General features: G+C 54.1%; 7 protein-coding genes across 7 annotated transcripts; 4 read left to right on the plus strand and 3 right to left on the minus strand.

Annotated features, from left to right (window-relative positions):
• Positions 1–78: 78 nt before the first annotated feature.
• On the plus strand, positions 79–3105 carry QC762_119680 (uncharacterized protein; the record flags this gene model as incomplete). The annotated part of the gene is made up of 4 exons (XM_062886405.1): positions 79–90; positions 227–296; positions 357–1108; positions 1171–3105. The coding sequence occupies 4 exons, from the start codon at positions 79–81 to the stop codon at positions 2149–2151; spliced, it is 1815 nt and encodes a 604-aa protein (XP_062749489.1). The 3' UTR covers positions 2152–3105.
• On the minus strand, positions 2548–4851 carry QC762_119690 (uncharacterized protein; the record flags this gene model as incomplete). Its single annotated transcript, XM_062886406.1, has 5 exons — positions 2548–3536; positions 3622–4064; positions 4129–4460; positions 4514–4541; positions 4822–4851. 5 exons carry the CDS (start codon positions 4849–4851, stop codon positions 3299–3301), a joined length of 1071 nt encoding a protein of 356 aa, XP_062749490.1. The 3' UTR covers positions 2548–3298.
• Positions 4852–5725: 874 nt separating this feature from the next.
• Positions 5726–6634, minus strand: MET16 (3'-phosphoadenylsulfate reductase; the record flags this gene model as incomplete). Its single annotated transcript, XM_062886407.1, has 1 exon — positions 5726–6634. One exon carries the CDS (start codon positions 6632–6634, stop codon positions 5726–5728), a length of 909 nt encoding a protein of 302 aa, XP_062749491.1.
• A 1846-nt stretch (positions 6635–8480) lies between these two features.
• SER2 (Phosphoserine phosphatase) lies at positions 8481–9956 on the plus strand (the record flags this gene model as incomplete). The annotated part of the gene is made up of 1 exon (XM_062886408.1): positions 8481–9956. One exon carries the CDS (start codon positions 8481–8483, stop codon positions 9954–9956), a length of 1476 nt encoding a protein of 491 aa, XP_062749492.1.
• A 3054-nt stretch (positions 9957–13010) lies between these two features.
• On the plus strand, positions 13011–15308 carry TEF-1 (translation elongation factor EF-1 alpha; the record flags this gene model as incomplete). The annotated part of the gene is given in 5 exon segments (XM_062886409.1): positions 13011–13357; positions 13432–13480; positions 13486–13693; positions 13999–14137; positions 14200–15308. Coding segments are annotated over 4 exon segments (1461 nt in total). The 5' UTR covers positions 13011–13357; positions 13432–13475.
• Positions 15309–16111: 803 nt separating this feature from the next.
• QC762_119740 (uncharacterized protein) lies at positions 16112–17946 on the plus strand (the record flags this gene model as incomplete). Its single annotated transcript, XM_062886410.1, has 3 exons — positions 16112–16401; positions 16467–16560; positions 16636–17946. 3 exons carry the CDS (start codon positions 16112–16114, stop codon positions 17944–17946), a joined length of 1695 nt encoding a protein of 564 aa, XP_062749494.1.
• A 266-nt stretch (positions 17947–18212) lies between these two features.
• On the minus strand, positions 18213–20802 carry RTA3 (Envelope glycoprotein gp160). The gene is made up of 2 exons (XM_062886411.1): positions 19164–20802; positions 18213–19100 (listed from the first exon to the last, which is right to left on the minus strand). Exons 1-2 carry the CDS (start codon positions 19626–19628, stop codon positions 18432–18434), a joined length of 1134 nt encoding a protein of 377 aa, XP_062749495.1. The 5' UTR covers positions 19629–20802; the 3' UTR covers positions 18213–18431.
• Positions 20803–22614: the final 1812 nt, after the last annotated feature.

The raw sequence follows: 22614 nt of genomic DNA on the forward strand, positions 1-22614 counted from the left end.
TGTGCAACAGGGGTAGCGGTCATTGATTTGTTGCTGCGTTTTTCCTTGGTGCTGTTTTTGCCTTGGTTTTGTTTTACAATGGCGCCTATGGTAAGGCATTTCTCTTTTCATTTATATTTGAAGACTCAAACCAACCTCCAAAACTGCCGAGATAAATCGAGCGATTGAGGATGTCCAGGCAAAAGATCTAGAAAGTTAATATGGACTTGTGGTTGCACCGAAACAGCAGTATAGGACGGCGGCGCAGACCAGAAGGGGAAACCGGGCTGGCGTGGTTGAACATGATGACTTTGAAGGTGTGGCTCCCAACCCCTTTAGTGACATCACAGGTGGCTGATGAGTGTATTGTTTTTCAGGTCTCCCGGTTCGACAATGGACACGCGGCGAAGTCAACGTGGCCATGGGCCCTCCTCCTGACGACGATCAAAAGGACGATATTTGGGCGATAGAGTTGCCTTTCGGCATGCCCAAGGATACAGCACTCTTGCCGCCACATTCCCAGGAGCTTCTCAGGGCGATGAGGTCCGGTAGGGTGTATAAGCGGCCCCCGCCCGAGGACGAGGACGAGGACATCGATTTCGGGACCAAGGGCGACAAAAAGGAGTCTGAGGTGGGGAACGAGGGCTTCACGGTCAGGGCGTGGAAGCAGATGCCGAGGAATGCAGAGGTCCCCTCAGTCTCCCACTTGGCAAAAAGACACAAGGACACCATCACACTGGCGAGTACTGCAAGTGTCACTCATATACCGGGACCCACAATCACCAGGGCGACTGTGAGGAGGATCGATGCGGCAGGCAATCCGTATGAGCAGACGATCACATTGAGTGAAGGACAGCAAGTCGACGGCGAAATCATTCGCACGACGGTAATGCCTGCACCGGTTGCTGCGGCTGGCGAGGCGCTTGGGCAGCAGGCGACACCCGTCAAACGGAGACCACCGCCGCCTAAGAGGAAGGCCAAGGGGCCGGGCAGAGGAAGGAAGAAGGGAAGCGGGAAGATTGGCCAGTTGCCTTTGCCTGCCACCAGGTCACAGCAACAAGCAGCTGCTGGGGGCGAGGCTTCGGCTGAAGCCACGGTTGAGGGCGTACTCGGCGAGGGTCCACCAGGGGTAAGTTCTTGCCATCCGCGGCCAGTCGGGTATCAGGTCGAGTGGCTAACAACGGGCAACAGGTTGTCATCACGTCTGAGGAGAACGGCGATGCAGCAGGCCAGGACACCGAGATGGCCGACAACTCGGTCATTCCTTCCGATGAGGAGGACGGTGACGAAGGGGACGAAGGCGACGAAGACGGTGAGGAGGAAGGTGGCGACGAAGAAGCCGGCGATGAAGAGTCAACAGCGACCCCTGAAGTGGGCAACGCTCCAAGTGATGTCGAGCAGGTTACAGAGCAAGCTCAAAGTCAGGATCAAGATCAAGAGATGCTCGGCTCAGACGCTTCGGAGGTTATCCGACCAAGCTCGATTGAGGAACCTGAAGACGAGCAGCTGCCTCGTCGCGCCACCCCCGAAGAGGAGGTCACAGTTTCCAAGCCACGGTTCCAACTGGGTCCACAATTTAACTCTCCTCGCGCTGAAGGCAGTCCCCTCAAGAACGTCATGGTCGTGTCGCCCACCGAGCCAGCGACCGCGCCTGCTGCTGCCAGCTACCTCGACATCCAATCTACTACCGTCTCCATGGACATTGACCTTGGGAACACTCAACCAAACATCCCTCTTCCATCCTCAGTGGAAATATCAGCTACGGTGCAAACAGAAACAGCCGTTACCTCTGAAACATCAGCCGCTCCTAAGCCCAGCGCATCTACGCCCCCAATGGCAGACCAACAAGCTTCTGTGCCCGCAGAATCCATCTCTGAAGCTCTCACGATGCCAGAAGAGCAGCCCCCGTTCTCGGCGCAGACAACCGAGCCTGTGACCGCATCCGAAGCTTCTGTTTCGCTTGAGGTCCCAACGCAAATCCCAGAGGTCTCTCTCCAGACATCAGCCTCTCCTACTCTTCCTACTGCTTCCGAACCCCCTCAGGCACCCGAAGCAGGCAGCCCCGATCTTTTAGGCAGTCTTGAGGCCGAGCTCGACAGGGAAATGTCACTCAACAATAGATCCCCGCCGCCTGGTGAGCAGGAAAAACCATCCGCAACAGAAGCCCAGTAGGATGGCCTCGATAATGACGTCAAGAATACTGTCGACAAGTTGCTTGAGCTTGTTTGCAGTCGCGGTTTTCAGCCTGGGCTATGGTCGGCGACAATTGAGTTGTATGGGTATGGCACCCGTGATTACCGGGGAGATTGCGATCCCTTTGGGGACGATGATCCAATTGAGGAGGAGGATCCCATTGAGGAGGGGGATCCCATTGGGGATGAGGCTAGTCGTGACTGGCCTGATCACGATACCACCGATCACGATACGGATGGTTCAGACGGAGGTGACCCAAACGGTGGTGGTCCAAATGGAGGTGATTCCGATGGAGGTGATTCTGATGGAGGCGATCCAGACGGAGGTGATCCAGACAGAGGTGATCTAGGCCGAGGTGATCCAAACGGCGGTGGCCCAAACGGAGGTGGCCCAAATGGAGGTGGCCCCGACGGAGATGATCCAGATGGAGATGACCCTGACCATTATGACGGCGACCGCTTTGATGATATATTGCCGCTTTCACTCTCGCCTTGCTCCGCACGCTTCTGGGTACGCCTCCGTCGCCCACACCGACGCTCATGGCGTCGCAGACGTCAGCTCCATTTTCCTCGATACAGCCCCAACCGACGATGGTGACAAAACGTCTGGGATTGGGGTGATGGCACGGCTCGCACGGCTTGCGTGGCTTGATTGGCTCTGCCTTTTGGGCTTGTCGAAAGTACCTCGATGCCTTTCGCGAAATTGCGGGCAGGGACGGGATCAACACGCAAACACGGTTCTTGTTTCTCAGGGAAGTTTGGTGTTTTTCTTTGGGGAATCTCGGGCGTTCCACAATCTTTTCATTCGACTGGATCAGAAATACAATTGCAGCAGATAGATAGATGGAGAGATCAGAAGGCGGAAGTAAGGGAAGCGTCTTCAATTTTTCTTGTTTCACTCGGTTGGAGTTGAAAGAGGGACGAGCAGACAGCGTAAACAGGGTTATATATTCAAGAGAACCCTTTCTTCTCTTTGGCACGCTTGCAATGATGTCTTTAGTGGCGTGGAGGTTGACGAGTTAGACGACTGAAGAGTAAGCCCGTTGAACTCTTCAAAGCGAATGATGGTAGGTCACCACGTCGAATTCAACGAAAACGCGGAAAATAAAAGACTCAACGAGAAAACATTACATCCCCGCCGCCAAAACCGCCGCCCCGGCCGCCAACATCACCCCCGTCGGCACTGCCGCAAAGGCCCCCTTTCCCGCTCCATTGAGGGGAACCGTCACTGGCACAAATGTCGTCGTGGGGACGATTCCCGACGTGAACGGTATATCTGCCACCGGAGTGACCCCAGCAAAAGCAGGAGCTTGGGTTGCTGCTGCTGGGTCAGGGGTGGCCGATGTGTTGGATGGGTTTAGGACACTGCCCATCCCCAATGTCAGCACCTTGCGATACCCAAGAGAGGTGGTGGGTAGGTAAGTTGGGGGAGGGGGGGGTGTGGGCGTACTTATCTATAACATGCACCACCCCGTTTCCGACAAGCACATCCCCCAGTATCACCCTCGCCGAGTTGACAAACAGCTGGTTGCCGTCCCGTCTGATGGTCAGGTTGGAGCCTTGGAGCGTCGCCAAGACGATTTGGTCTTGGGCTAGGAGTCGCGGGGAGAAGAGGATGCGGGAGGGGATGAGGTGGTAGCCTAGTATGTTGGCTAGGTCCGTGTCTGAGAGGCCGCTGGCTGCTGAACCGATTGCCTGGAAGGCGGGGTTGGATGGGGCGAAGAGGGTCATGTCTTGGAGGGAGGAGGTGCCGGAGGAGAGGCGGGCGGTGGTGAGGGCGCCGACCAGAGAAGTGAGGTTTATGTTGGAGAGGGTTTGAGAGAGGGGCGCTGGGACGGTGAGGACGGAGGAGATGATGTGGAGGGTGTTGTTGCTGTTGGCGAAGGTTAGGTCCTGGTAGGGGTTAGTATGAGAGGTATGTAATGGGCCAAGGGGGGAAACATGCGGGGGTGATGACAGAGGAGGCTTGCTTGTAGCCTGAGAAGAGGCTTGCTGTTTCGTTGAGGAGGGTCAATTGGAGTTTTTGGCCTCCGGTGACGTTGGCGAAGGGGGTGGAGAGGAGAGTGGAGGGGAAGATGGGGCTGGTGGTGAAGTCTGTTGAGAGGAATTTTCCAGAGAGGACGTGGTACTGAAGAACGCCGGAGAGGGCGCGGGGGCTGGTCATGAGTTCTGCTGAGCGGGCGTTCCGAGACAAGAGGTTGGTGAAGGCTTCGTTGGAGGGGGCGAGGAGGGTGATGTTTTGGGCGGTGGAGAGGGTCTGGAATAGGTCCGGGACGAGTTGGAGGAGACCTTAGGGGTCAGTAATTCTGAAGCTTGCAGGGTCAGAAAGAGGTCAGTCATACTTGTTAGTGTGCTTAGTGTGGCATTATTCTGTGCGAGAATCTCAGTTAGAGACTGGGCAGAGGCATATGCTGCCAGTGCTAGGGGAAGTAGATATGTGAGATACATTTTGACTAATAACAACACAAGGTTACAAAAGAGAGTTCAAGAACCAAAGAGATTGAACGAGATGAGTAGGAACATATCAGCTCAATATAGTGTTCGTCTTAGCAAGCACTCGGAACGTGAAGACTGTTGATGCCGTGCCATGATGGCCAACGAGTAGGAAAGCGGTGGAAATGATGTCTCTGGTATGAGAATCTCCACTGACATCAGGCTGAAAGTCATGATGCTCAAACATGTATCGAACGGCTGGATGGTGTAGATCATGCCCCTTGATTTTCCAAGGGCCAAGTGCGTCTGGCTTCTCAACATTTGGCTGAGTTTCTTGTCACATATATAAATAAGCTGGAGAGCCTCAACGGGATCTTTGCAAGAGCTCAATCTCGGCGTGAATAAAAGTTGAAGGCAGGTTGAGTTGTGAGAGGACGTTGGTGATAATTGGGGGAGCCAATTAGAGGCAGGGAAACCTGACCATCTTTGTGATCAGGGCTCAGCGCGGTCTGTGCGCGTCAGGAATTCCAGTAAGATAAGAGAGATAAAGAAGCAGCGAATGAAGCTCTACAGGTCGAGCATCAAAATATCTTGGAACAATCATCATTCCACCAGCTATTGTCAGCACCTTGGAACTATTCTTCTGCTTCACAGGCCAGTCTCTGAAACATTGACTAATAACCATGGATCCTCATTGGCTTTCACGATACTCCGCAGGAACATGGCGTCCTGATGGGTCACTCCAGCACCCCTCATCCAATCACAGACCAGCCCAACTTCCAAGTTGAGGATCGGCTTTGCAGCACCTGACCAAGACAAGCAACTTTCACTCAAACCCGACGATGTTCTGAACATGTTCAATTCTGTCTGGTATTCTACTCTCTCTCGCCAGCGCTGAGCTAGCATGCCACAAGATGCTAGCAATATGCAGTCTAAAGCAACAATGTCAATCCCCCGATGATGTCCTGACGGGCATGCTGCGCCCATAACGCCGTTTTCCCAAGTCGCCGATAACTCCTATTCATATGTTGTTGTATGCAACGTCCAATCCTTTTCCTCGTCGTACTCCTGATCGTCATTAACTCCATCGTGCTTCTACCCAGCCACCCAACACAGACCACTCAGGCAGCGACCTCCTGACTTGGCTGCTGTGTCGTCGCCGTTGCGGTCTGGTTGAGCCACTGAGCATACCGGCTCTTTTTGTTGTGGATGCCGCACTCAGTCTTCTCCTGCCCCTTCCACCGACCGGCACGCTCATCCTCGCCTTCGGCAACCGGGACTGTCGAATGCCAGTCACCAACGGACTTGTACCCCCGGTCGAGGAGGGCATTGTATGGCACATTGTTCTCCTTGATGTAGTCGTTGACTTGCTTGAAGGTCCAGGTGACGAGGGGGTTGATCTTGATGATGCCTCTCTCCTCGTCAAGCTCGATGACGGGAATGGCACCACGCTGGCCACCCTGAGACCGGCGACGTCCAGTCAGGACGGCGCCAACCTTCAGTTCATCGTATGCTCTTTGTTGAGGCTCGACCTTGGCGACCCAGTCGTACAGCTCCGAGGACATCTCATACAGCTTCTCTCCGTATGTGCTCTCAAACTCCTCTACTGTCTCAACGTCAAGTGGCTTAAAGACATGCATCTTGAGCCCATAGCGCTCCTTGACAGTGTCAACGAGCTCATATGTCTCCTTGAAGTGGTAAAGGGTGTCCAGGAAGATGAGGTCAATGGGCAGCGAATGAGGGTTCTCCTTCTGGATCTTGGCCAGCATATCGATGGTGACGAGACCGGTGAGGCCGAAGGCTGTTGTCTGGTACAGGTTGGGGAAGAAGGCCTTGGAGAACCTGAGGATGTCCATGGGGTGCATGTGCTCCAGTTGCTGGTTGAGGTGCTTCAGGTGTGCCGGGGTGAGCGAGATGGCAGGGAGGTTGGCGGTGGAATTGCCAGTCGAGGCAAAGCCCGAGTCGACGGAAGCGTCGTCGCCATTAGACGACGAGCGAGAGGAAGGGGCCCTCGACTCTTCGGTGGACATGATGGCGGATTGGGTGGTTATAACACGTTTTGAGTGTTTGTGGATATGCTGTTGAGTGGATGCCAACGTTTCGTGCAAGAGCGAGGAAGAGAGGAAAGTAAAGACGGGACACCAGATGTCGTGATTAAGGCGGGGAATGAGGCCAACAGAGGGGTTGCTCAGAGGGAATGGGGGGTTTGGTAGTATCGATGAGGGATATTGAATATGGAACAAAGTCGAGCTTTGGGGGTGGGAGGGGAGTGTTCACTACTAATAGCTTTCCAGTTGGAGCGTTTCGAAGAAAGATCCCATCCGCCGTTTCGGAACGAAAGTCGAAGGACCACCCTGTAGACCGACGACCGACCGACATCCGGGATGGGGGGAGCAAAAGGCACGTTTTCACTGTTCATGGACTAGGCTCATTAGTAATTATGGATGCTTCCACGATCACTTTGGCCCTGGAGGACACAGACGGAACCCAGGGACGGCCTGGCATTGGCTCCTGCCTGTCTAAACTGGGCCATCGCAGCGGATTTGGGAGGGCTGCGGTCGCCCTTTGCAAAGAGCGCACTCTGACGAAGCTTTCCCTAGAGTGGTGGTGTTTTCATGGAGGCTGATCACGACATCTGGAGGCATTTTCATTGGTCAATCTGGCCCATTTTCTGTGGGGGTCGACTGGTCCCCAAGTCGTTCCGCCCGCCCCTTTTGTGGCAAGGGGCCGGGGGACAAACACCCATTGTCTTGTGTCGACATGTCACTGTGCGCTTCTCGAACTCCTCATGGGCGTCAATTCGAGGTGTTGTCGTCATGGCAGGGCGTGAATTGCACGACATCTAGCACCAGACCAACGGTTGAAGGGGTGTGTCTTGATCGACTTAGTCAGCCGGCAGTCGTCGATGTGAATCTTGAACCATGATGTCACTGTATTCAACGTCTCCATAAGAATCTCAACCCCAGAAACTGTCAAAAACATGATCTCTCCACCCCCCCTCCCCTTCCCAAAAAAAAGAGTACGGGTGATGAACCGTTTGAAGCTTATTTCTCAATCTCTTCACCATTTACTCAGCCCTCCCACGGCGATTTGTCAGAGTATCTGCTGCCGACACAAAGCTGGGCAACCTGTTTGTAGGTGGCCTCCAACCAACCGTTTCACGGCCGGACAAAATCATCGAAATGGTGGGTCGCGTGCTGACGGGGCAGGCAACAACAGTTATTAACAGGACCTTCTTCAAAGTTAAATATACCGCACCGGAGACGTCTAAACGGTCAACGGCTGTCGGACTGACCCCGCAGTAGACAGACAAACAGGCAGACGATGAAAACCGGCGCAACGTATGGCAGAGATCAGAGATATTGACCAGATCCATTCTTTACCCCGGAGTTTCGGAGGTCTACATGCACTACCTTCCGGTGAAGGGAATCCACCTGACAGACGGGCTGACGGAGAGCTTTTTCTCGGTGTGGTTGGCCGATCTCGGGTGCGGGCGTGCCGGATGGAGTTCAAATGCCCCTCACCTTGAAACTGATGGTGGGGTCTGCCGACTGGCCAAAATCGGATTCACCGTGGTGAATGGTGGGGTTGACAACTTCCCTGTTTTTTGGTGCTGCCGTCCGTCCATTGAACAAAAATACTTGGCCGTCCTGTTCGCGCAAGCATTCCTGCCCATTTGTCTGTTGGGCGTTCTGTCTGTCGTGGAGGTTCACTTTGCTCGGTGTTCTGTGGTAGCGCGCGTGTCGAAGATTCGAGTCCAGGGTATCCAAGGTACTGCTTCTTTGTCGTCGAGTCACTTCGGTCGAGTTTGGACGTTGTCACTAAAACATAACCTCCAGATCACAGTTTGTAGCCTGCTGTGCGCGATCCGCAAACATGTCTCAGGAACCTCAGTCTCCCACCCGTCAGGGTCGCCCCTCCATGACTGCTTCGATGCGGAGCAGTTCGTTTCTTAGAGAGCATCAGCAGTACCGTCCTCCAAGCAAGCCCGAGAACCACTACGGAATCGACACGGTTGTGGAGGATCTCCAAGCCACCAGCGTGTCCCCCCCGCGCGAGATCTCTCCCTTCAAGGGAATCCCCTCAGCCGAGAACCCGCCCAGGATCGTCGATGGCCAGAGCCATGAGCTGTCGCATCCCAACTGCACGCCTTTGCCTGGCGCTTCCACCAACAGACTGATCGCTACTCTGTTTTACAAGTCCACTAACCCCAGAGTATCAAATGCTATCCCCTCACCGCAGCGCTATCCGTCTCCCAAGGGGAGTGGTCAGTCGCCCTCGGTCCGCGCCGCCGACTCGGACCTCCCCCCTACCATGGCGCCCACCAGCAAGCTCGACGACTTTCCCCTCGAGCCTCCCGCCACCGAGCCTGAGCCCCTCGACCACCTCTACGGCGCCAACGTCTCGCCGATGTGCATCGCCTCCTTCCTTCACCTCATGTCTACCTTTCCTCTCCCTGCCGGCTCGACCGACCTTCACTCTTCTCACCGCTGCCTGAAGATCGACCAGTCTCACCAAGAACACCATCCCACCATCGTCGAGCTCACCCTTTCCCCGGCGCCCGCTTCCGACTACCTTCCCTTGAAGGACCTCCGCAAGCACGAGCTCATCTACCGCTTCGAGAGAGAATGGAACGTCGACGTAGCCCTCCGAGCCGATACCCTCTGGCGCCGGTACCCCCGATTGGTGGTGTTCGACATGGACAGCACCCTCATTACTCAGGAGGTCATCGATCTCCTGGCTGCCACCATCAAAGACCCCCCTGATCTTGCTGCCCGTGTGGCAGATATCACCCATCGCGCCATGATGGGAGAGCTCGAGTTCGACTCTGCCTTCCGCGAGCGCGTAAAGTTGCTTGCTGGCCTCCCAGGGACGCTCTTCAATGAGCTTCGCCCTGTACTTGACGTTACAAACGGTGTCAGACCGTTGATCAAGGCTCTCAAGAGGCTTGGCGTCAAGACCGCCGTCTTGTCAGGTGGTTTCTTGCCCTTGACCAGCTGGTTGGCTGGTGAGCTGGGAATTGACTATGCTCATGCCAACGAGGTTGTCATCGATGAGCAGACCGGGAAGCTGACCGGTGAGGTCAAGGGGAGGATCGTCGGAAAGGAGAGAAAGAGGGAGTTGTTGATCGAGATTGCAGAGAAAGAGGGCATCGCACTTGAACAGGTTGTTGCGGTCGGTGATGGAGCGAATGACTTGTTGATGATGGAAGCCGCGGGCTTGGGAGTGGCGTGGAACGCGAAGCCTATGGTGCAGATGGAGGCAAGCTCGAGATTGAACGGGGATAGTCTTTTGGATTTGCTGCATTTGTTTGGGTTTACCGAGGAGGAGGTACGGCAGCTTTCAGCTTAGGATAGGGAGGGATATATGAATCGAGTATAAAAGAAAGGGATGGGCCCAAAAAAAAAAAAGAAAAAAGAAAAAAAAGGAACAACACAGTGCCAGAGGATAAGGCTTTAGATTATACATCTGGCAGGTAGAGAGTATACGCTGTGGGATGGTAGAGGTATAGCAATACACGCATGCCTGTGGCATTGCCTTGAAGACGAAAGATGGGTTGCTTGTCTCGTGTGATAATGCTGCTCTGCAATTGACAGACTGCCCTGGGCGGTTGAAACTGAAGAGAGCAGGGTTTAAAGATCATGTCTCGATTGGTTTGTTCGTCTGAGAAAGCGCTTGCTATTATGATAGACTATTATTCTTCTGACAGCCCTAGAGTTATCTTTGTTGAACGCATTCTCTACCAGACATCTATGCCCTCGAGACTTAGAGTTACTTGTCAAGCTTGGTACTCGGTTCGTCTATGGGTCCTAGACTTGGGACTGCTCCCATACGGTTGGTTGAGCTGAGGTTGAGGGTGGCTGGTCTGTGTAGATTGGAGCATGATACATGCCGAAGTTGAGTTGATTCGTGATTTGGTGTGTCATGGTGTGGGCACTGTTGGTAGGCAACGGTAGGGTCAAACTCAGGGTTTGTGTGGTAACCTTCATCTTGGAAGCGTTGGCAGGTTTGAGGCCGTTGAACGCTGAGGACGGGTCGTGGTGACTTTGGATTAAAGATGAGTCAAGCTTCACATCCTCATGCCGTGGACAGAAAACGGTTTTGTCAGTGGGGAAGCGCATGATTCCTTTGAGAAAAATGCTGAAGGGAGTCCATAGGCCCCAACACGATAGTCCTTCCGTGAGAGATATGGATAGCTGTGAATGGATCTGTTATGCCTTCCAGGGCAGCCATCAGGCTTTCAACTATAGTTGACAGGTTCATTTGATATTTCAGAAGGCCCAAGTTAGATACCTGAATTACCTGACGTAGAATGGCTGCAGTGTTGTCCAGAGCGTATATAATCCCACGGGGATAGGTGATGGAAAAGAAAAGCGGGGAGAAGGCCACCCGTCTGGTATACAGAGATCTGGCTCCCAATAACTGGGTCACGAGAGAAAAGCCAAGCACAAGAAACCGCAGACAGCTATGCCGGTGAGCACGTCACTGCCCAAACCAATGGGCCGGAATCCAAGTCACTCCTCAAGTGGACCGGGGCTCTACACCGACGACTAGGCTAAGGCAGGATCATGTACAAGCATTCACATAGGAGAGCGCCATGCTGGAGAGCTGTGACGAATCCAGAACCCTAGACGCAGATCTCCCGTGCAGTCAATGGCCAACCGGGCTGACGGGAGGCTTTGTGTCTCTCTCGGGCCGGATGACTCCTCAGGCCTCGAAAGCCACCCCCGTCCTATTCATACCCGAATCGATAGTCTTTGTCCACAACGGGAGGGACGGGTAAGGTAACTCCAAGACTTTAGCTTCAAAGTGGGGATCTTGGGTCGAGAAAAAAGAAAATTCGAACCCAGCCAGGTACCGCTGCAACATCGAGCATGGTTTCTCGGGTATCTTTGTGCTCCCATCCCATCCGATACTATCTTGTAAGCTGTAGCCACAGCGAAGCATACTTGTCATGGACCAAAGCCACCACAGGTCTTGCTCGAGATCTCGACGTCGATGGCGCCGCCAAAAGGTGTGAGATTTCCCTGGGCAATCCAACCATTGAGGTCGGTGAGGGGTTGAATCATGCTTCCAGCAAACTCCCTGGAGAGTTGGAGGGTGGCCCGGCAACACGGTAGGCGACCCCCCTGGAAGGGGCCCGGTGGGGTTTTCGAAAGCAGAGATCTCTTCTCGAAAAAGCTTGACGAAGCGTTGTCCGTTGAGAAGCTTGGCAGCGGGAGCCCTGAGCCTCACAGGGACTATTACATAATATCAGTTGTCGAGGTCACATCCAAGGCCATGATCGTACCTCTCTGTAGGGAAAGGACCTTGCCGTGTTCGATGCAGGAAGACGCACCTTTACGTTGCCCCCGACCTCCTGGAAATCTCAGTACAGGTCATTGGAGAGCTAACAAAGGCCTACCCTGAAGCTGCCGGGGAGCTATGTGGGATTCTTGGGTTGGCATCACCAAAGCTGTGTTCGTGTTGCCATGTCAACATCATGGTGATCGGGGAAGCCACCCTGAAAAAAAGATTTGCAAGAAATGCCTCTGTGAACTTGACAAATGGACTAGCTTGGGGTGGGCTGGCAGGCTGGGTGGGCTGGACAACAGCTTCGCAAGCGGCCGACGTCAATGTCAACGTCAAGATGAGATGTCACAGACTCCAGATGGCACATTCGTATCGCAGCATTGTGGGTGGCGCGCTGTCGGCGGTTTGGTATTGCATTCGCCTCGATGAAACTGAAGCAGTTCTGCTATTGGCCCAGGCCAAAGCATTGGACGTTCTTGCCACCGTCCCCCGCGGCAAACCGTTCATGAAACCCCGCTTCAAACCCATTTTGAGAGGTGCCAATTCACGAACGAGAGAGGTTCGTGGTAGGGATTGTGGAAACAAAGTTCTAAAGCTCGGTGCCACCGCAACACGCCGTGTCTGCCAAGCTGGGCTGGCTCGAGTGAGAGGCGAATCGAAAGAATCTCACGATTGACTCACACGGCAAGCAAATCAAGCCCTGGAGCAATTGTCGCATGGTGTGTCGTTGGGCTGGAAGCCAGATGCAGCAGAGAGAAGCCCAAAGATTTGACAAGCAAACACCCCTCCCACCTTCCCAAGTACCTCAGTATCTTAGCCATGTACCTCGAGCGGTCGCACGACCATTGGAACCACCCGGGCATCCTGGTGAGGACGGAAAATATCACAGCAAGGATTAGCATGAAGGAGGAGGGGCTTATCGTCGTGGGCGCCAAGTGAGGGGCAGTCTGAAGCATCGTCAATGTCTGAGAGGGGCAGCTCCGTGCCTCACGGCAATAGAATCACCACTCGCCGGACACGTCACAAGGGAAGAAGTCAAGGGAGCACAGATGGTAGTCACAAGAGAGAACTCGAGATGACATTTTTTTTTTCGAAAAATTCCAGCTGTTTGTGATCGTGATCAACAGAGCCCTCGAGTACTTTGGTCACAGTAACCCGCTACAAGACGCAAGCTGCTGCAGTGAAGGCAGCCTGACCGGCGGGGCGGCAAGGCGCGGCGTTCCATTCTCCAATCAGAGGCCGTAGATTTCGAGGGCTTGACCCGCTTCCTGCTCAAAATTTTTGTGGTCTGTGGTGGGACCCACTTAAATTCTGCCTCTGCTCTCTTTACCCCACCAACCTGCCTCGCCCCTCCTCCTCTTGCCCTTAAAAACTTCAACCCCTCCAGAAATTCTTGACTTCCTCTCCCTCTTACTTCCTCCGTCGGCATACCTGATTCGAGCAATCTTACTGCCACTTCAGTACGTTACCCTTCTCGCATCATCAACAGTCACCCTCATCGAGAAGAACATCGCCTTCTAACATTATCGCGCAGCGTATCCCTCAAACTTTTCGATCTGTGATCGCAAAACCGTCAAAATGGGGTAAGTCGACCTTTCATCACCATCGCAGGCATCGTGACCTCGACCGCGACTCGGTCGAACAGCATCACTGACTTCATCATCAGCAAGGAGGACAAGACTCACATCAACGTCGTCGTTATCGGCCACGTCGATTCCGGCAAGTCGACCACCACTGGTCACTTGATCTACAAGTGCGGTGGTATTGACAAGCGTACCATCGAGAAGTTCGAGAAGGTCAGTTTTTCCCTTATTTCCCTTCATTTCCTTCACTTCCACACACATTTCGCACACATCGCATTCACTGGCGGTTTGGGCGGTTTTTCGCCTGGTTCATCACATTTCCCCGCCATTTTCTGCCTGCCTTTGTGCTGCCCCTCCTCTCATCATGGTGGGGGAGGGGCACACAAAAACGCACAGTTGGCAAATTTTTTCGAGCACGGACCCCACTTACCCCGCGATTCTGCCCTTCGCTCAACACCACCATCACCGCCATCATCAGCCTTGGCAATTTCGAACATCGTGACTGACTTCATCAACAGGAAGCTGCTGAGCTCGGCAAGGGCTCCTTCAAGTATGCCTGGGTTCTTGACAAGTTGAAGGCCGAGCGTGAGCGTGGTATCACCATCGATATTGCCCTCTGGAAGTTCGAGACCCCCAAGTACTATGTCACCGTCATCGGTAAGTTGACACACCTGTCATGCATCTGTCCTTGCGTCACGCTAACATATTTGCTCCTCCAGATGCCCCCGGCCATCGTGATTTCATCAAGAACATGATTACTGGTACTTCCCAGGCCGATTGCGCCATTCTCATCATTGCCGCCGGTACTGGTGAGTTCGAGGCTGGTATCTCCAAGGATGGCCAGACCCGTGAGCACGCTCTCCTCGCCTACACCCTCGGTGTGAAGCAGCTCATCGTCGCCATCAACAAGATGGACACCACCAAGTGGTCCGAGGCCCGCTTCAACGAGATCATCAAGGAGACCTCCAACTTCATCAAGAAGGTCGGCTACAACCCCAAGACTGTTGCCTTCGTCCCCATCTCCGGTTTCAACGGCGACAACATGCTTGAGGCTTCCACCAACTGCCCCTGGTACAAGGGCTGGGAGAAGGAGGTCAAGGGTGGCAAGGCCACCGGCAAGACCCTCCTTGAGGCCATCGACTCCATCGAGCCCCCCAAGCGTCCCACCGACAAGCCCCTCCGTCTTCCCCTCCAGGACGTCTACAAGATCGGCGGTATCGGCACAGTCCCTGTCGGCCGTATCGAGACTGGTGTCCTCAAGCCCGGTATGGTCGTTACCTTCGCTCCTTCCAACGTCACCACTGAAGTCAAGTCCGTCGAGATGCACCACGAGCAGCTCGCTGAGGGTGTCCCCGGTGACAACGTTGGTTTCAACGTGAAGAACGTCTCCGTCAAGGAAATCCGCCGTGGCAACGTTGCCGGTGACTCCAAGAACGACCCCCCCATGGGCGCCGCCTCTTTCGATGCCCAGGTCATCGTCCTCAACCACCCCGGCCAGGTCGGTGCTGGTTACGCCCCCGTCCTCGATTGCCACACTGCCCACATCGCCTGCAAGTTCTCTGAGCTCCTGCAGAAGATCGACCGCCGTACTGGTAAGGCCGTTGAGGAGAGCCCCAAGTTCATCAAGTCTGGTGATGCTGCCATCGTCAAGATGGTTCCCTCCAAGCCCATGTGCGTTGAGGCTTTCACTGAGTACCCTCCCCTCGGTCGTTTCGCCGTCCGTGACATGCGTCAGACCGTCGCTGTCGGTGTCATCAAGAAGGTCGAGAAGGCCGCTGCTGGTTCCGGCAAGGTCACCAAGTCCGCTGCCAAGGCTGGCAAGAAATAAATCATTTCTTCCACCTAAACAGCAAAAACAAAAATTCGCTTCCAGGGACACAGGTCATTGGCCACCGAAAGGAAAGCGTCACGCGATGTGTGTTGGCGCTACGGATCTCTTGGCTCAATTTGAGCAATCGGTTATTTGGTATGGGGCACAATTTTGAGGAGGGAAAGGTCATGGGTTTCTGCGGCAAAACTTTCTCATATGTGCTTTAGTACAAAATAGAGTCCCTTAGAGGTGATCACGAACGTTATGATCTTATCTACTGTGAATATGTGTGCTTTGGTGTTGCTTGTGATTGTTACTCTCTCTTGATATGTTGTTGCCTGAGGTCATCACCTTTGTCTCTCTGAAGGTGGTGATGCTTGTCCATGGTGTTGTAAGTTGCGTGCTGGCAAGCAGTTCTCCAATGATGTCATGCCGTTCTGTGGTTCCACGCCATGATCTTGGCTTGTCTCTTCCCAAGCATCGACTCTCCCCACGTGGGGCCAACAACGAATCCGACAGGCAGACTGACCTCTTGTTCACCGACGAGTTGAGACCCTCATGCCAATACAAAAGAACACCACCGCGGTCCAGCCATGCTCAAACATGATCGACCGAGCGTTACCCCTCACTCGTTTGCTTCTCTATACTGACCGCCCAGAAAAATAGCCCTCGAGATGCATCACTATCCACGTCAGCCTCGGCTTGGCTTCTCGACATGGTGTTTATAATATTCTGCTGAAGCAGCGTCGATATCCTCCCAGGCTGTCCCAGTTCCTATCGACATGAGCCTCATCTGCCAATAACACCCATTTCGTATCTAGATGGCCAGGCAATCTTCGTGGTCCTCGAGGACTCTCGCCCACTTTCGTCAAGGCGGCAAACTGGAGCCGTTCAGACTTCTCAGGCAAGATGCTCGCAACCTTCGGAGGCGATGGGTGTCGGACTGGACAGTCTTCAACCAGCTCGTGGTAGCCAGCGCTGTCTACGTCTTTTTTACCAACATCCTGCCCGGCATCACTTTTGCGGGTGATCTGTACGTTCTCACTGGGAGATCGTGGGGGACGATTGAGGTTGTTTTTAGCACTGGGTTGTGTGGTGTCATCTTTGCGGTGTAAGTCACTGTCTGGTAGGAGTTGGTTATGGGTTTGGGGACTAATGGGATGTGCGTTGTGGTAGGTTCTCTGCTCAGCCGTTGACTATTCTTGGGGTTACTGGGCCGTTTTCGGTGCTGGCCGAGAATTTGTACGAGTTGTGCAGTGATAGCTTCAAGGTATGGTTGTCTGTATATATATATATATATAGATATATATATTCCTTTTTGAGAAGCTCAGTCTTACTGGATTAGGTGCCCTTCCTGCCTGTTATGGCCTGGTCTCTTATCCATTCGGCTTGGATGCATTACCTTTTGGCCATCTTCAACGCCCACGACTGGACCATGCAGTATGTTACAGACTTCAGCGCCGATATCTTCTCGCTGCTCAACAGCATCATCTACTTCCACAAGGCAGCCATGGAGCTCAAGCGGACGCACGAGCAGATGCCGCTGGACTCGTTTCTCTACGCCATGATTGGCGCTGTTGGGACGTGTTTGGTTGCTATGCTCCTGTCCACGGCTACAAAGTGGAAGCCCCTTTTTGGGCGTGTCATCCGGATGGGATTGTCTGAGTATGCAGCTGCGATATCGATTATTCTGTTTATTGGGATTCCGTATATTGGAGACCTGGCCGACTTGGATCATGGCCGGCTTGCGGTGCAGACTTCTTTCCGGCCGACGAATCCAGAACGCGAGGTGTTTTTTGTGAGGTTCTGGGAGCTGCCTGTGGAGTGGGTGTTTATCTCGATCATCCCAGGGGCGATCATCACGATACTTTTCTATTTTGACCATGAGATCAGCAGCATCATCTGCACTGTCGACCGGTACGGGGTGAAGAAACCTGGAGGATATGCTTGGGATATTGCCTTGCTGGGCACGACAACGGCCTTGTGTGGGATATTGGGTATCCCGCCGGCCAACGGGCTGTTGCCACAGGCACCACTTCATTCAGAATCCCTGCGGCATTGGGTAGTTGATGAGGATCAAGTTGTTCCGGCCCCTGAAGAAGAAGAAGAAGAAAGCGGCGCCCATACGAACCTTGTTCCCAGGGTCTACGAACAGCGATACTCCCACTTCCTGCAAGCAGCCATGATAATGGTGTTTGTCAGCCCGCCTTTCCAGCGAGTCTTGGGTCTGACACCGACTTCGGTGTTGGCGGGATTGTTCATGTTTATGGGTTATCAGTCCCTCAGTGTGAACCCTATGCTGACGAGGTTCTTTCACTTGCTCACACCGCCATCTGAGCTGCCCGAGTTGCCTGCGGGGGTGGGTTGGGGAGGGGTGCATGCTTATACTGTCACGCAGATTTTGGTCACGGTGGGGATCTTTGCCGTGACGCTTACGGTTGCGGCGCCGGGGTTTCCGCTGTTGATCATCATCTTGGTGCCGGTGAGGTTGTGTGTGATGAATCGGGTTTGGGGGAGGGAGACGTTGGGGTTTGTAGATGGCTGGGCCTGTCGGGAGGGGAAGCCGGAGGACGATGAGATGGTGGGAGGGGATGAGGGGTTTGTGGCCGGGGGAAGAGACGTGGAGGATGGAGGGGGGAGGTCCAAGAGTCAATGACAGAAGGGGAGGGAGGTGTCTGGATGCCGAGATTGGACGATGTTTGGGAGTCCATTCAGTTTCGGGGTCCGGGGAGAGATGCCTTTATCATTCTTGAGCTCATTTTGTCACTGTCAAAGGTCGACATCAAGCATTAGAATAAGCACTTCGAACTTATTTGACAGTTTTATTTTTTTTCCATTTTGCAACTATCTACCTAACCGAACACCCGGCTCCCAAGAACCGAACACCCGGCTCCCAAGAATCGAACAGCCAGTTCTCGAGAAGGGATTAAAAGAAACTATGAGAGAAAGCCAACCGAAAACGCCTTGGTGTCAGTATCTGGTGTACACAACTTCATACCCATCGCTTTGAAAATGCAAACATCTATCATCTTTGCCCCGCCCCCATTTACAAAACAGTCGTTCATCCTTGGTAACTCGTGTACATCTTGCTTCAGACTCAAAAAGAAGGAGAGAGAAGACAAAAGAAAAGGCGGGCATGTTTTAAACATCACCATACCGGCTGTTCTGGTTCTGGTTGCCATTGTGATGCCCCTGGGTCTGGTAGTACCTCTGGTTTCCGAAACCGGCCGCCCTCCTCGAGCCCTGAGCGGACTGCCGGAGGACGTTGAGCTCCTCGTCGCTGGAGGTGGTGGCCGTGCTCTCGGACTTTCTGAACCCGCCCTGCTTCCTCCACTTGCTGCTCATCATGACACCGAACACCATGCAGGGGTTGAATACGTTCATCACCACCACGGCAATGAGGATCATGACCGACTCGAACGCGATGAAGAGATCCTCCCTCGCCATGAGGGGGCCGTTCCAGCCCTCGGACAGCTCCGCGACACGGAAGCACGACCGCCAGAAGATGGCAACGGTGCTGACCGCGAGCGCGATCATGATGGCCTTGAACATGAACCCCTGACGGATGGACTTGGCAGGCTCGGCTTGCTCGAACCCGGCGTCGGGTCCGTAGGTCTTTTTGCGGTTGCGGACCCGGAGGAGGAACTCGCCCGACACGGCGAGGAAGACGGCGAGGATGAAGACCTGGAAGGAGAGACCGGCGATCATGATGTTGTTGCCCATGTTGAGGAGGTCGATGTCGTCCGAGGCGGCGGCGATGCCACCTCCCGAGGCTTGGAGGACAAGAGAGACGACGTCGCAGGGGATGAACTGGTTTTGGTCAGCACTCTGGCCTTTCAAGATGTGAAGAAAAAGTTGGGGCGGGCGACTCACGATGCGGGTATACCAACCGGCGGGCAACCTGCTGCTCTCCTCACCATAGACGCTCACCACCTTGGCCAGGCAAGTGTAGATACCCGCAGCCAAAAACGCCGGTCCAATCGTCAGAGTCACAATCTGAATCATGAAGCCCATGTCGTCCCAGGGGTTCTTGGCCGATGCGGCTCTCCCGGCGTAACCGACGATTTCACACAGCAGCCCAAGACACATCATGACGGTGAAAAAGGTGCCCTGGCGGCGGGAGCGGAAGTAGGTGATGATGAAGGCGATGAAGGAGACGCCGAAGAGGGCGGCGAAGATGGCGTTGGTGGTGAGGGAGGGGATCTTTTCCCAGACGCCCTCGATGGGAGGCTGGGCGTCGAAGCAGAACTGAGCTGTTGTGGCGGCGCAGTATTTCTCCCACGTGTCGTAGCCTTCGGGAGCAGGCCCGTGGTTGTCTTCGTTGACGGTGGAGGACATTGCGGCTGTGGTGGTGGTGATCTGTTGGGAACGGTGTTGGAGACGGTGGGGATTACGGGCTAGGCCCAGTGGATAACGACGGTTGGGAGGTTCAAATGCTGCTGTGTGAAGGTGTCGTTGCCTGTCTCTTATATCCGATGAGTGGAAGTTGAAGAGATGGTTGTATACGGAGTTCAGGTTCTAGATCCCAGGCGAGAGGGAGATAGAGGGGGTATAAGAGTTATAAGTGGAGGGGAAAGAGACTGATATCACAGCCTTCTTGTTGTGCCTGAAGGTTATAGTTTCAGCTTGAGCATGTCTCGGAGGACCAGGTGTGGTAGAGACTCAGGAGGAAGGGTCTTTTATGAGAGGTATGTTTGTCCATTGTCTGTCTCCGGTCCAGCCCCCCGTTCCCTTCACAATCGGACCCCGGGCTCCAATTCTTTCCTTTTTCGACCCGTTACCACACACAAGGGATTGTTCTTTTGTTTGGTACCACCGTGACGTACCCCCCGTACCTGCCCCCGTTGGTGCCGCCGAAGGGGAGGGGGTTGTCCTTGTCTCGGGAGGGCTATGCTGTCTGGATGAGATACAGGTCTCACCTATCAACGGGCAAGGGTCTTGGTCATCCTGGGTCCGGGCATTAGGGCCTTGTAGACGTGGGCATGGGGAAAACAGAGAAAGGTGACGCAAGCAAATGCAAGCAGATGAGAGGTTGGCTTGTTCCGAGCCATTGGATCTTCGTGTCAGGTAGGGTTCTGACGAGAGGTTAGTCCAGTACAGTAAAGTGTACTGCGTTTGTAAGAAACAAACAGGCGGCAGGTTCTCAAAAAATACACTGCCTCACTGACCGACCGACGCAACTGGTTGTGGCTCGTGGGTGAGACCCAGCCTTGTTCGCCTCGTGGACGTTGCAACCTATCGACCCGGTACGGAATCAACGCGCGCCAGCTTCCTCCCGTTGGTGACGTCGCACGGCGTGATGCGCTGAGGCTGCTTGGGCGTTGGATAGGAATTTGCTGGTGTGGTGCGATGGGATTTCCGACTTCACGTCCGACCAATCCTTCCTCGGACGACTGCAAAGAGATCAACAGGGGGCTCTCGGATGCATTGGCTCGCACTTTTGTCCGGCTCTTTGGGTATCAGTTGTCGAAACTATTCCTCGAGCGGCGGTGTATGTGGCACCGTTGCTTCGGCGCAAAATGTTGGTGTAAAAGCGGGAGTTCCCATTTGCGTGGGCGCGGGTACGGAACCGGAGTGCTATTGACATCTGCAGGGCCGAGACCAGCCGTATAATTGTTCGCCAGGCCCCCGTATCTGATTCTAAAATCCCGATCATGCCACATGGCGGCGTGTCATGTACCAAGCGCGGAATTAGTCTTTTGTTGGCGTGGTGAATTCCGAGCAGGCGACACCTCTCATAGGTAGTTCAGCATCGTGACCATCGAGTACTAAATCGTTGATAAGAGAAGAAGAAGATCACCCAAGTGAGCCGCGAAGCGCTCTGGGTATCGGTAATCTGTAGTACCTGATCATCCTCTGGTCAGAGGTCAGTGTCGACGGAGGTCGCGGATAACAAGGCGCTCGTAGCCAACACAGGCAGATCCGAATGGGGTCATTTATGGCAACAGAAGGATTCCCAACCGGGCTTACTGAGATCGCAAGCTGAAAGCCAAGACATCTATAAGATACCCTCGCTCGCCGTCCCTCTCGCCTGCTCTGTCCTCGATTTCTTCAGCTTTAGTTCCTGTCTCACACAGTGCCTCCATTCCTCTCCCATGCTTCCCGAAAGGACCGACAGTTCAAATCCTCGCTGAGACCCCGGAGAAGAATAACATGCACTGGAAATGTATGTTTCTTCCTGATCTACACACCCACATCTTCCACCACTTCCAGGGAACAGGAACCAAAAAATAGGAACAGGCATAAGATCATCCCCTTCCACATGTCAACCGGGTTTTAGCCTCTCAACACCATGCATGCGATTAACCTGAGACATCACATTGGGACAGAAACTGAGATCCGTCCCCTCTCCAACACAAGGTAGGGTTCCATCTTCCCAGATCTGTTTGCGTCACTGCACCAAGCAAAGACCCTTGATCCAACCACCACCCAGGTATCAACTCGAGTTATTCTTCTGTCGGCCCTAATCGCCGCCCCCATTGCATGGAAAAAAGGCCTACGTAGAACGGAGCCGGAGCAACACCTCGTGCAACCCGCTCCCGCCTCTTCCCGCCGCCCCAGCTGTGTAAGCTGAGCGCCCATGCCGCCCACCTGACTGGCCAACCCGACAGGTTGGGCTCTCACTGTTTCATCCTGCAGTACGTACACACTATCAGTAAGGCTGGCGCAACAGCCAACTCTGCCTGTAATGACACATACGGTATTTTACACCATCCTTGAGCCTCTCACATATCATCACACCGGCCGGGAATCTCTCCTAGATCTCCTCACCCCCTCCCCACCCTTCCAGTCGAATTCCGCCCCGTTTCCCCCGGTTGTGTGTAGGACGAGAGCGTATCATCTTCGGCCCGAACGAAAAAGCAAAGCACAGAATACAGATTCAAGATAAGATCTGCCAGGCGGAAAGGAAGGATCTCGTACATTCGAGATCTGGTGCGTGGCACAACTCGCTTGCCTGAACCGTTTAGTGGTTGATATGGCTGCCTGCCCCGACCCACGCCGTCTTGTCAATGCCCTGGCAGGGAGACATGGTGATAAAGCACATCAAGTTCCCACCGCTTCTTGACTCTCCTCTCTCCGATAACACCGATGACACCCAAAACTTGGAAACATCTCCATTCAACTCCCAGCATCGCACCCACGTGGACTTAATCATGGCTGGAAAAGATAACGGTGAAGCTCGCGACCTCGCTACCATGGTCTGGGGATGGCACCCTCTCAAACTTCTCTTCTCTTCAGCCAAAAGAGCCACGGGGCCGGAGGGTAAATTGGAGGTACAAACAATAGGCAGTGAAAACAAAACCGCGAGGACCGGGACCCGATA

Source organism: Podospora pseudocomata (genome assembly GCF_035222375.1).
Source record: "Podospora pseudocomata strain CBS 415.72m chromosome 1 map unlocalized CBS415.72m_1, whole genome shotgun sequence".
Lineage (NCBI taxonomy): Eukaryota > Fungi > Ascomycota > Sordariomycetes > Sordariales > Podosporaceae > Podospora > Podospora pseudocomata.

Excerpts from the sequence above, each read along its gene's own strand:
- RTA3 (XM_062886411.1), bottom strand. The coding sequence starts at position 19,628 with ATGTCCTCCACCGTCAACGAAGACAACCACGGGCCTGCTCCCGAAGGC. Across the intron at positions 19,101-19,163 it reads CCGGTTGGTATACCCGCATC|TTCATCCCCTGCGACGTCGT; the intron begins GTGAGTCGCCCG and ends GACCAAAACCAG.